Source organism: Heptranchias perlo, chromosome 12 (genome assembly GCF_035084215.1).
Source record: "Heptranchias perlo isolate sHepPer1 chromosome 12, sHepPer1.hap1, whole genome shotgun sequence".
Taxonomy (NCBI): Eukaryota; Metazoa; Chordata; class Chondrichthyes; order Hexanchiformes; family Hexanchidae; genus Heptranchias; species Heptranchias perlo.
In genome coordinates, this window is record NC_090336.1 from 58,557,225 (window position 1) to 58,569,821 (window position 12,597).

General features: G+C 40.0%; 1 protein-coding gene and 1 long non-coding RNA gene across 2 annotated transcripts in view; one reads left to right on the forward strand and one right to left on the reverse strand.

The window, feature by feature from the left end:
• The window catches only part of LOC137328057 (solute carrier family 13 member 1-like), a 47,371-nt gene extending 36,249 nt beyond the window's left edge, over positions 1-11,122 (forward strand). Inside the window, exons 11-17 of the mRNA XM_067994173.1 lie at positions 1,219-1,317; positions 2,032-2,133; positions 2,238-2,347; positions 5,014-5,147; positions 6,349-6,510; positions 7,813-7,950; positions 9,031-11,122. Coding sequence (XP_067850274.1) covers positions 1,219-1,317; positions 2,032-2,133; positions 2,238-2,347; positions 5,014-5,147; positions 6,349-6,510; positions 7,813-7,950; positions 9,031-9,186 — 901 coding nt within the window. The 3' untranslated portion in view covers positions 9,187-11,122. The remainder of the gene's footprint in view (positions 1-1,218; positions 1,318-2,031; positions 2,134-2,237; positions 2,348-5,013; positions 5,148-6,348; positions 6,511-7,812; positions 7,951-9,030) is intronic.
• The window catches only part of LOC137328059 (uncharacterized), a 32,924-nt gene that overhangs the window by 6,007 nt on the left and 14,320 nt on the right, over positions 1-12,597 (reverse strand). The window lies entirely within an intron of this gene.

Here is a 12,597-nt window from a genome sequence, read left to right on the forward strand (position 1 = left end):
TGTATTCCTTATTGCGATCTATAAAAGCTTTAATTGGCTAGAAAGACAATTCATGTGCTTTTAGTTTGCTGGTCTTCACATGGGCTACACAAAGGCTGTAGAAAGACAGATTGGGCTGGATCTTGCTGGGGGTGGTGGCGGGGGGGGGGGGCATCTTGCGGCATGCCCCGTAAGACTCTTTCCTGTACTCTTCAGCTCAGAAATGTTTTGCGCTGTAACTTGCTGGAGGTGTGAGCTGATAACAGCGAGGGCAATGGGGCATCTGGGGCCTTAGTGAGTGGCAGGACCAACAGTCTATCTCCTTTTAAACAATGAGATTTAAGGATTGAGAAAGAAACAGGAACAACTGAGGAGGAGGGTGAATTAGAGTCAAATTAGGTACAGAAAGGAAAAGGAAGATTGGATTAAGGCAGAGAGGGAAAGGAAAAAAATTTAAGTTTGACCTTTTTAAAATCTCTAAGTACAATTTACCACCTGAAGGAATGAAACTCCACAGTTTAAATTGTACCATTTCTGGGCCAGAGAGGTTGATTGACATTGCATTAACAATTATCACTTTGTTAAAAAGGTACTTGCGCTGCTAATTACCAGACATAACTTTCTGCAGCAAGTTTAATGGGCAATTAATGTGCAAATCCATCAAGTTCTTAAAAATAACGGGGAGGCTAAGGGTGAGATGCTGATTGTGCAAAACAAACGGCGGAGCGGCATAAATCGACCAGCAGGTTCTGGAGATTCACAACTCACGGCGTACCTCTTAATCCCCTGAACTTGCGAGCTCATTTGGACATTAATAACGGTGTGCGTCATTAACATGTCGTTATTTTTTTTCAGCAAGATTCAGCTCTTTTCTGCTCACTGCTCACAGCAGCCATGTAATATGGCTCTACAAAGGCCACTATTGGGCTTTTAGAGGGTTGCTACTCACAGGAGGTACATAACACGGCTCTATTGCACAGACCCTTCTTGCACCAACCCTAAGATGCTCTACTGAATGTCTGTTTATTTTATCTCTTAATTCCATATCATTACAGAATTTGATTCAGAATTTTTTTTAAAGTATTATATTGCAGCATCTTTACTATTCTAGAGCTTTCCACACCTGAGGAATATTTCAGACCTGTGTCCTTCCAAAGTAGTAGCATGGGTTAAATGTTCAGTTGTGATTTTTATTTAAAAAAAAACTTATTTTGTTCATGTAATCCTTTTTGTTTTCAGCTTGGAAGAACTGTTTGGGATTTGTAAAAAAAGGCACAGAAAGCAGGAAGTTTTAAAGAATGTAATAAAGGAAGAATATGAGAAACTGGGGCCAATGAGGTAATTCAATTGAACACAGCTAGAAATATAAAAGAAATGTAACTATAAAGAAAGACTGTATTTATATTGCACCTTACCACATCTTTCACAAAAGTCCCGAATCACTTCACATACATTTCAATTGGTATGAAGCACTGTTGTTGTATTGGCTAAAGTAGCAGTCAGACAGGTGAGGTGAATGACCAGTTAGGCCATTTTTGGTATTGTTGGTTGGGGGTTGGAGGGTGAATAATGGCTAGGTCACTGGGAGAACCTCCTTCTCTTCAAATATTGTCATGCGATATTAAACATCTAACCTGAACAGGCCTAGATTCAACAATGAAGTGTCTCATGCCATCTTGAAACTCCTATTGTATCCAGGATAAACCTCTCTGCAATTGGTAGGCCAAGTGCCCTGCAGACACAGCAAAGTCTAGGACGCGTGCTCAAGTTCTGGAGTGGGACTTGAAGCCATAACCTTCTAACTCAGAAGCAAGAGTGCTACCCATTGAACCAAGCTGACACATGAGAAGCTCCCAAACTCTCCCAGATAATTCGCCAAATTGGCTGCCCCGTTTCCTACATTACAACAGTGACTACACTTCAAAAGTACTTCATTGGCTGTAAAGCGCTTTGGGACGTCCTGAGGTCGTGAAAGGCCCTTTTTAAATGTAAGTCTTTTTCTCTTCAAGGGACAAATAATCTTAAACTGTACACTTTCATTCTGTTTTACAGCTACCAGGAAGCAGTAACTCTAACTGTGTTAATACTAATGGCTTTGTCGTGGTTTACACGGGATCCAGGATTTTTCCCAGGATGGGCGTCTGGATTCGGACTGTAAGTTGTATCGTTGGAGAATAATAAAATTGCTCATTCTGTTAATGGCGATGCATTACTCTTCTGTGCTTTTTTTAAGGAATATGTTTTGTGATTTGCTGCAGGAAAGGATACAAAACGGATGCCACCTCAGCAACTTTGCTGGGGTTCCTTTTGTTTGCGATTCCTGCTGGGAAGCCCAAGATTTTCTCTTGTTTTTCAGCCAGAAACACAGGTAGGTTTTCTCCTTTTGAATGATACCTTCTGATTTACCAATGCATAGCTAATGGAGTGCGTTTGTAGCTTTTTTAAGCAGTTTTCAGCCTGTTCTGTCCCTTTTAAGGCTTCTGCTCTGGCACATGTAGGGGAGTGGCCTAAATACACATCCTGAGGTAGATTAGAGGATACTTGTTGAGGGAATTTTGTTGTTAAACTCAATATTAAGGCCGGAAGGTTGTAAAATGCCTAGTAGAAAGATAAGGTGCTGTTCCTCGAGCTTGTATTGAGCTTCATAAAGGGAGATTATTGATTTCCTTTCCCCTTGATATTTGACACTTTGAAGTACGACATCTGAATTGTGCCAGCCACGCTAAATGCAAGACTTTTTAAATATAGATATATAATACATAGTAGTGAAGCTCCTGTGGCACTGCTCGCAGCGAGTCAGAGAATACAGTGTTTTATTAGGATAGGAGCATTAGTACATGTAATGTACAATGTATTATTATGCTGCATATGTGACCCTTTAATCCCACAAAGTATAACTGCTGTTAAGTAAAACCCGGGTGAGTTCACGCGTCGGTCAATTAGCAAGCTGAAGACCCCATGGGTCCAGCATTTCTGTTGCTGGAGAGTTTCTCTCTACATTGAAGACCCCGAATGGCCTGTTTCTATAATGTATATTCTATGCAATTACCCTACTGTCTTTTCATTTTCTTCTGATCTTGCTGTTCTTTTTGCATGTGGTGTGTAAACATGGAAGATAATAGGGCTAAGAACAAAAAAGGACATTGTTCAGTATATCTAGACCGAGCGTATGTGACAATATGCAGCAATTTGTATACCAAGCAAAAGTGTAATCTAGAATGGAAAGATTGACAAACCATAAAGATTACGTAGAATTTACAGCATAGAAACAGGCCACTCGGCCCAACTGTTCTATGTCGGAGATAATGCTCCACATAATCCTCCTCCCACTCTACATCATCTAACCCTATCAGCATAACCTTCTATTCCTTTCTCCCTCATGTGTTGATCTAGCTTCCCCTTAAATGCAGCTATGCTATTCGTCTCAACTACTCCTTGTGGTAGCAAGTTCCACATTCTAACCTCTCTGGGTAAAGAAGTTTCTCCTGAATGCCTTATTGGATTTATTAGTAACTATCTTATATTTATGACCCCTAGTTTTGGATTCCCCCACAATCGGAAACATACTCTCTACATCTACCTATTGAACCCCTTCATAATGTTAAAGACCTCTATCAGGTCACCCCTCAGCCTTCTCTTTTCTAGAGAAAAGAACCCCAGATTGTTCAGTCTTTCAGATATTTGAGTAGTATCTTTTCCCCTAGATTTGGTGGATTTCTGAGCAGTGCAAATAGCCAGAAATAGCTGCACAGCAAGCTAGCATCACTGAAGTTGGAGGAAACCAAACTTCACAAATGGTTATTTAAGTGCATGCATGAAGCTCTTCACACCAGCTTCTGTGTACTGATGAAATTTCTAATCTTAGAACAGGGTTGATGGGTTAAGTCAGCTTGTTTCTAACATTAGAAATTTAAAGGTGGAATATCATCTTTAAAGGGACGTTCATGAGGCACATAATCTAAATTGAATTTTGCTTTCTATTGAAGTGCACTTCTTTGTTTCAATAACAACAACTTGCATTTCTGTGGGGATTTTTGCTTTCTGGAAGACACGTCAAAGTGCTCAACATTATGGAGGAATAAACAGTGTTTGCCAAAATTGGTGAGAAGAAAGGTGGGTGAGAAGAAAGGCATGGCCAAAGGGAAGAGCTTTGAGGAATTGTGGGCAAGGTGGAGGGAACTGGGCAAGGAATTCCAGAGGGCTGAACATGCGACCATCAATAATGGATCAGAGGCTTCATGGGTTAAGGAGTAGTGCAGTTAGAGGAGCAAAGGGTGTGTGTGGGAACATGAATGAACTTGCATTTATCTATAGCGTCTTTCACGACCTCAGGACGTCTGAAAGCGCTTTGCGGCCAAGGAAGTACTTTTGATGTGTAGGCACTGTTGTACGGTAAGGTGTCAGCCATGGTTCAGTTGGTACCACTCTCACCTCTGAGTCAGATGGTTGAGAGTTCAAGTCCCACTCCAGACACTTGAGCACAAAATCCATGCTGACACTCCAGTGCAGTAATGAGGGAGTGCTGCACTTTCAGAGGTGCCGTCTTTCGGATGAGATTTTAAACTGAGGCCCTGTCTGCCCCCTCAGGTGGATGTAAAAGATCCCATGGCACTATTTTGAAGAAGAGCAGGGGAGTTCTCAGTGTCCTAGCCAATATTTATCCCTCAACCGACATCACTAAAACAGATTACCGGGTCATCATCTTTTTGCTGTTTGTGGGACCTTGCCATGCACGAATTGGCTGCTGCATTTCCTATATTACAACAGTGACTATACCTCAAAAGTACTCCATTAGTTGTAAAGTGCTTTGGGACGTCTTGAGGTCGTGAAAGGTGCTATATAAATGCAAGTCTTTAGGAAAAAATATGAACTAAGGAGGAGATCACTGAGATAAGGGACTCCCATAAAATTGCAAAGAGTCAGCATATTTTAACTGCAACATGCCAAGTAAAATGTGTGGTAAGATTTTAGTGTCTGAAAGTTTTTTAAGCATAATACAATCCTGCAAATGTAAGATGTGTTTTCTGTTTTAAGACCAAGAATCTGAACAGGAAGTTAAAGATTTTGGTTTAAGGTCAATGATCATTTGGCAAGAGTTTGAACAATCCATGCCCTGGCAAATTTCCATTCTTGTAGGAGGAGGTTTTGCCCTTGCAAAAGGCTGTGAGGTAAATATGGATGTATTATTTTGTACTATTTCTTGCACTGCTTTTTACCATCTTTGATTCTTGTTCCTGTTTGCAATCTGATAACCCAAGTGTTTCAAAGCAAGAACCATTTGTTAGGCAAACATGATCACTACAATAAAGAAATCACTTTAATTTTTAAAGTATTTTTTAGTCCCATTTAATAGAATATTGTGCCTCCCATAGGAGATGGTCAGGCAAACCGATCCCAGGCCGATGCTAAAACTACTCTGGAGCTTATCACTGGAAGGTATAAGAAGTAGCTCGAGGTGCCATGTGTGAAATTAAAATAGATCCCCCCCCACCACTTTCTCTTTCCTACATTACAGCAGTGACTATACTTCAAAAGTACTTAATTGGCTGTAAAGCGCTTTGGGAGGTCCTGAGGTCGTGAAAGGCGCCATATAAAGGCAAGACTTTCTTTCTTTGAGTGCACCTGCTTTCTGCACTACATCTATCCTTAATGGCATGGCCAAGATCAGGAATTCAATGTGATACGTGTCACAGGGTTAAACCAGGTTTTTATCCTTCTGTAGGTCAGGCAGCATCTGTCGAGAAAACCCAAGTCAGGTCAACCTTTCAGCTGTCTCCAGAGTTTTCTTTTTGTTTTAGATTTGCAGCAACTGCAGTATTTTGCTTTCATCCCCCTTATCATTCTGTGCTATAGAGCACCAGTGCCACCGTAGCAGTGTATTCCAGACTAGCTAGGAACAGTAGTACGCCATTGAGTCCCTCGAGCCTGTTCCGCCATTCAGTTAGATCATGGCTGAGCTGTACCTCAACTCCATTTGCCCGCCTTTGATCCATATCCCTTGATATCCTTACCAAAAAAAAAATCTGTCGATCTCAGTCTTGAAAGCTCCAATTGACCCAGCATCCACAGCCTTTTGGGGAGAGAATTCCAGATTTCTACTACCCTTTGTTTTCCCTCCTGAATGGCCTAGCTCTAATTTTAAGATCATATCCCCATGTTCTTGATTTCCCCCAGCAGAGGAAATAGTTTCTCTGTTTTCCCCAAAACACTGATGAATAATCAAAAGGACTCATATAAGCAGTGGGTTATCCATTGGTGGAAGACTATTCCTTAGCACCGTCTTGGAAAAAGTCAGCAATTAAATTATGTTAAAATGAATTGATTATATATGAGGAATACACAGCTTGAATTCTAAGCATTTTCTTCCAGGTCTCTGGTCTATCTGTCTGGATAGGAAGCAAACTGGAGCCTCTGAGCAATCTACCTACATGGGCTATTATATTATTGTCTTGCCTATTAGTTACCAGTATAACTGAAGTGGTCAGTAATCCTGCTACCATTACAATATTCCTACCTATTCTCTCTTCCTTGGTAAGTGTCTTTAAATAAGTTATAAAAAATAATTCAGAAAGATTTCAGCTGAGATTCTGTGCAAAAATGTGTTCCCTTACTGCCCCCATATTAATTTTTAATCCAAAATGCTCTCCTTTTGTGTTTTGTTCTTGTTTAGCTTGAGCAGATAAGATACACATTTAGTGCGGATAGTACCGCAGTGGTCTTCGGAATCTGCGTTTTTGTTTTCCTAAATGCTGATTATTCGGGCATTTTGACAAAGCTAAACTAGCAAAAAAAAATTAAAATATATTTTAAAATGTTAATCAAATAGGAACCCTCTTCATTCCCTAGCAGTTTACTATGACGTTAATTGTTATATAGACATCAAGTCAATTATGATCTTGTTTCATTTAAGCAGTGCTTTGATGTTGAGTAGATAAAACACGGTAAATCCATTAGTTCCTCAACTTGCTTTGTCTTTCCAGAAGTGAAGGTAGTAACTCTATCCGAGGGTCATAAATAATCTGTGGTGCTGCTCACAGTTAAACCAGAGTAAATCGCATGTCTTTTATTGTGTTTCTTGTAACAGGCTGAGAGGTTACAGTGACACCTCTGAAGAATAACAGGCATTTTTTTTTTAGGTGTAGCACCACCACTGGAGGAAGTAAGAATTGCAGGTGTTGCTGTTACAGGGTTACCCATTGGTTTTAATGGGCTGGGGGCGACAGCATTAGCAACTCGGGCATTTGTACATATAAAGATTTGACAAGGCAGCTGTGATGCAGTAGTATTATGATCAACTGTTTTGATTTTGGCAATTGCCTTGCATACTTCCAATTTTCCCTTCACTAAGACTCCCTCGTAGCATCATGTAAATTCTGCAATGATGAGCTGAAGTCCTAGACCTGCGAAATGGTGCTTCGTACCGGTTTCCACGAGAGTGGTTTGGTGTGAATGACCCTCTGATATTCTGTCTTGACAGTGGTACAGTTGATATCAAGAACTGGCCATGTGCGTGGAATCATGAGTGTGATCCGGGTGCTACTAATCCAAGCCACAGCACATGCATTCTGCCACACCTTCTGCTTTAAATTATTGTTTCAGTGTTCATAGGATAATAGGAATCGCTTGACGAACGAAAAACAAGGTCCATCTAGTTTGCCTTCTACTATTCTGGTAGTCGCATGAAACAACGATAATAGAGTTGTTGACTAATCATAGCAATCTCTTTCTCTCAATTAGTCTACAACAAACATTCATTTGAAATGTCACTTTATTTTAAAATATTTCCACAGATATTTAAGATGAATTTGACACCTGGTGCATTGTCTCTTACAGGCTGAAGCAATTGGCACAAATCCTCTTTACATTCTTTTGCCAGTCACCTTTAGCACCTCATGCGCTTTTCTGTTGCCTGCAGCAAACCCTCCCAATGCCATTGTGTTTTCCTATGGACATCTCAGAGTGATGGATATGGTGAGTTTAACCTTGATTATGGATGTAAAAGTCATGTACATCGTCACAGGTTTGTAAATGTTGACCAGTACAGTGGAATCAGGTTGCAAAAATATGAGTACACTTTTTTTATTTTGGTAACTTAATAAAATGATAACTTTGGGGCATGTTTCAAATATTTTTAACGTGTCCAGACGCCTTTTAAGGAACATTTTAGCTCAACACACTAGTGCAGGATTTGATACGGTTGCTTCTAATGGAGGTGTTGACAATTACTAGGGTGTGGCGATTGTAAATGGATCCTCCCACTCAGTATACTTTGTCAAAGCAGTTTCTGTGTATAATTGTGGTTTTGAGGTGCAAGAAAAATATTCTAAGTATCTGCTATTGAATTCTTTGGATCTTGCACACAGTGCAAAGTTCTTGTTGTCTAGAAACGCACTATACATAAATGCTGGCCTTGCCAGCGACGCCCACATCCCATGAACGAATTAAAAAAAAGGAAAACATTCCGTAAGATCTTTCCTGTACAGACTTGTTGCTAAAACAATTTGTGCATTCCATTTCTGAAGCAATTAAAATCATCTGCTGAAAAACTTTCTTGCATTAGGAGATATAATCGATAATCTTTATCTTCTACAGCAATGTAGTGTTATTTTAAAAAAAACCTGCAGAAATAGTTAATTACACATTAGCAAGACTTACTGGACAATCCCACTTTACTGCAGCGCATACACTAAACTATGTTTCACTCACAATTACTGATGCGAGGTTAGTTAGTAGTAGTAATCTCTTGTCCCTTTTACCAATGCAAGTGTTTAATATCACATTTAATACTCATTGTGACAGGTTTCCAATACTGTTATCAAGCATGGCTTATAACACCTACTCACTTGGCAAGGGTCTTATCATACCTCAATATTTTTATAAGAATTTGTATAGTTTTTTTTTTGGTGAGGTTTTTATTTAGAAGACAAAACCTACAAAATAAATCCATTTGAAGAATTTTCATGTAAGTGGATAAAATTATGTACTTTTCTGGTATAGGTTAGTAGGATGGACATTTGTTTTATTGTGAATAACTGTTGTATCTTTCCAAAGGTGAAGGCTGGCCTTGGTGTCAATGTCATTAGCATTGTAACCATCATGGTGGCTTTATTCACTTGGGGGATTCCGATATTCAGCTTGGAGACATACCCACAGTGGGCACCGTTACGGAACAACTCATTAGTATTAACAAACAGCACATTGCCTTAAAGAATTTCTACGCGTTGGAGTGGATTTTGCTTGTGTGCAGAACTCATTAGAGCGCTTTGGCATGATACTGTATATATGGAATACTCCAATTGTAAATAGAGCACTTTGTTCCTGGTGGCTCTGTTATATTTGAAATCAATATTTAATTATGTATGAGAACAATACAATTTATTTTTGTACTGCTGAATTAGATATGTAATCAGTGCTTGGCCTGGTAATGCTTGACTCCTAAACCAAAGGCCTTGGATTCACAGGACCTAGAGCTGTCTGCAATTTGAACACATGTACCTCACTTGAGGAGCTTTGCCAGCCAAGCCAAACTGTATAGTTGGGGTGAAGTTTACCTCAATGGACCTATGCTTTGTGATGATCAAGCAAAAAATGATCTTTGGCTGCAACAACAATAACTATAACATGCATTTATTTGGTCGCTTTAACATAATAAATGCCCCACGGGGCTTCACATAGGGAAGACCAAATTCTGAGCAGTAGTAGAAGAGTTAGGAGGGATGGCTGAAAGCACAGATGAAGAGCTAGATTTTGAGGATGCTTTAAAAGACAGCAAAGTGAATTGATTTAGCAAGAGAGTTCCAAAGGATAATGTCATGACACCTGGAGGAATGGCAAGAAGGCCAAAGTTGGAAGATTGAAGAGCATGCACTAGGACATAAGGCTGGAGGGAGTTGAATAGGTAGGCTGGGGAAAGGCTGTGGAGGAACTTGCAAACTAGGACAAGGATTTTGAATTCAGTACGTTTGGGGGGGGGGGGGGGGAGGAAGGAAGAGACAGGGAGCCAGTGGAGGTGGGCAAGGACAGAGATGATGAGCTGAGCACACTTAGGGTCAGACAGGATGCAGGTGGCAGAGCTTTGGGCAAATTGGAGTTTCTATAGGTTGGAGTTCAGCCATGGAAAGATTTGTACCTACTGTATTCAGCCCTGGTAGATAAAAGGAGGGAATGAGGTGGCAAGATAGTCTGCAGAAGAAGAAAAACAGGAAGTGCTGTCTTTTGGATGAGACATTAAACCAAGGCCCCATCTACCCTCTTGGGTGGATGTAAAAGATCCTATGGCACTATTTCGAAGAAGAGCGGGGGAGTTCTCCATGATGTCCTGGCAATGTTTATCCCTCAACCAACATCATTGGAACAGATTATCTGGTCATTATCACATTGCTGTTTGTGGGAGCTTGCTGTGTGCACATTGGCTGCTGCATTTCCTACATTACAACAGTAACTACACTTCACAAGTACTTAATTGGCTGTAAAAACACTCTGGAACGTCCTGAGATCGTGAAAGGCACTATGTAAATACAAGTTCTTGTATTTCTTTTTCGAGCTAGAAAGCAGTGGCATATCGAAATTCAACTAGCACAAAATACATAATTCATGAACACGAGTGAATGACATTGACTGTTTTACAAGTGGTTTCTTTTTCTTGTTTCCTCGTTGTTCTGGGGTGTGTATCATTTACACCACACATGAAGTCTACTTGTATTCCTTGAGAGACTGGCAGAACCCTCACAACTCCCTGATGGAAGACTGGCTGAATCCCCAGGAAATAGTGGAGACAGAGTTGCGCCAGATCTGCAGCGTTTCCAGAAATTTCTTGGCTGCCTTTATAAGGGGTGGAACCTCCATCTGACCCTTTCAAGGCAAATGACAGCCAGGGGAGCAAAGCCAGGAGCAGCGATCATAGTGTGGCCTGGCTATGGGGCTACAGAATCCCCTAGAGTTATTGTCACTATAAGGGTTAATATCAACGGTTTTACAGAGAAAGACAACAGACGGAACTGGAGAGGAACAGGGAGAACGTAGCACCTTTCACATCCTCAGACCATCCCAAAGCACTTCACAAGTCAATGAAGTACTTTTGAAGTGTAGTCACTGTTGTAACGTAGGCAAACACAACATCCAATATGCAACAGTAAGCTCCCACCAACAGCAATTAAATAAATGATTATATAATTTTTGTTGGTTGAGGGATAAATGTCAGCCAGCACACAGGGAGAACTCCCTAGCTGTTCTTCAAATAAAGCCACAGGATGTTTTTGTCCACCTGAGTGGATAGGCTGGACCTTGATTTAACATATCATTCAAAAGATTGCACCGTTAACTGAAGTGTCTATATTGTGTGCTCAAGTTTCTATACCTTCTGACGCAGAGGTGAGAATTCCACCACTGAGCCACAGCTGACACCTATACCACCAATTTGCTCAAAGATAATCATAGACCAACATTGAGCAAGTTGTTGAAATAATGAGTCATGCAGATCTACATATTCTAAGCAACCATTGGTGACCCCAGTTGTGTGATAAAGTGATGGGATTGTTTACTTGAAAAGTGCTTATTTATCGTGAGACTGCAATAATTTATTAGAAAATACTTAGTCAACCTCATCGGTTTTACAAATATACATAGGGTTTCAAATGATTTTTTTGTGATTTCAATAGGAAATGCTCAATATTTAAAATAAAAAATACAGATACAAAATAGTGTCTTTGTTGTTGGTCTTTGATTATATTTAAGCAAGGGGCTAGTATGAGAAACCTTGCTGCTCTCCATGTGTTTTTAAAGCAAGGGCAACTGCATTATTTACTATCACCCATTTGAGTCTTGGGAACTACTTAAGGTTTTTGGGTTATCGCTTGATATGAATCAGTCAGAACTATAAGCCAGAAATGTCTGTGGAAAATAAAGGAATGTCATTTTCTGGCTTTAATACTTCTTTAAAAAATTGCTTTTAGTTGTCAGTGTGATGCATAGTTGAATATAGACAGTTGATCTATTGAGATTTTGCACCCGTACAATGCGCACAAGAGATACAGACAAATGCAGTTTCTATCCCTACCTTAAAAAGTATTTCAATGGCTTTGAAGCACTTTGGGACGTCTTGAGATCATGAGAGGTTCTATATCAATGCAAGTTCTTTTCTTTCTATTTTGTCATAGAGGATCAATCCAAAGAACCAGATTATTAAAGCTGCCTCCAATTATTTTAGTATAAAACAAAGCCCTGAATTTACAAACAGCTCCATGCTGGAATTCACCATTTTGTTAACTGTATCAATATTGAACTAGGTCAAACAAAGCTTTCACTGTCCACCCACAATGTTTTTAAAATTGTGCTAGGGAACTGGGGGTTAGCCAATGCGACATCTCTGCTCAAGAAAGGGGAGGACAAACCGGGTAACTACAGACTAGTTGATTTAGCATTAATTGTGGCCAGATCTCTTGAATCTGTAATTTGAGATCAAAGTAGTGAGCATTTAGAAATGCATTAGATAATCAAGGAAAACCAGCACGGATTTGTAAAAAGTTGTATTTGACATATTTAATAGCTCTTTGAAGTGACCTATTATATAGACAATGGGAATGCAGTAGATGTAGTTGATTTTTTGGAAGGTACTTGATA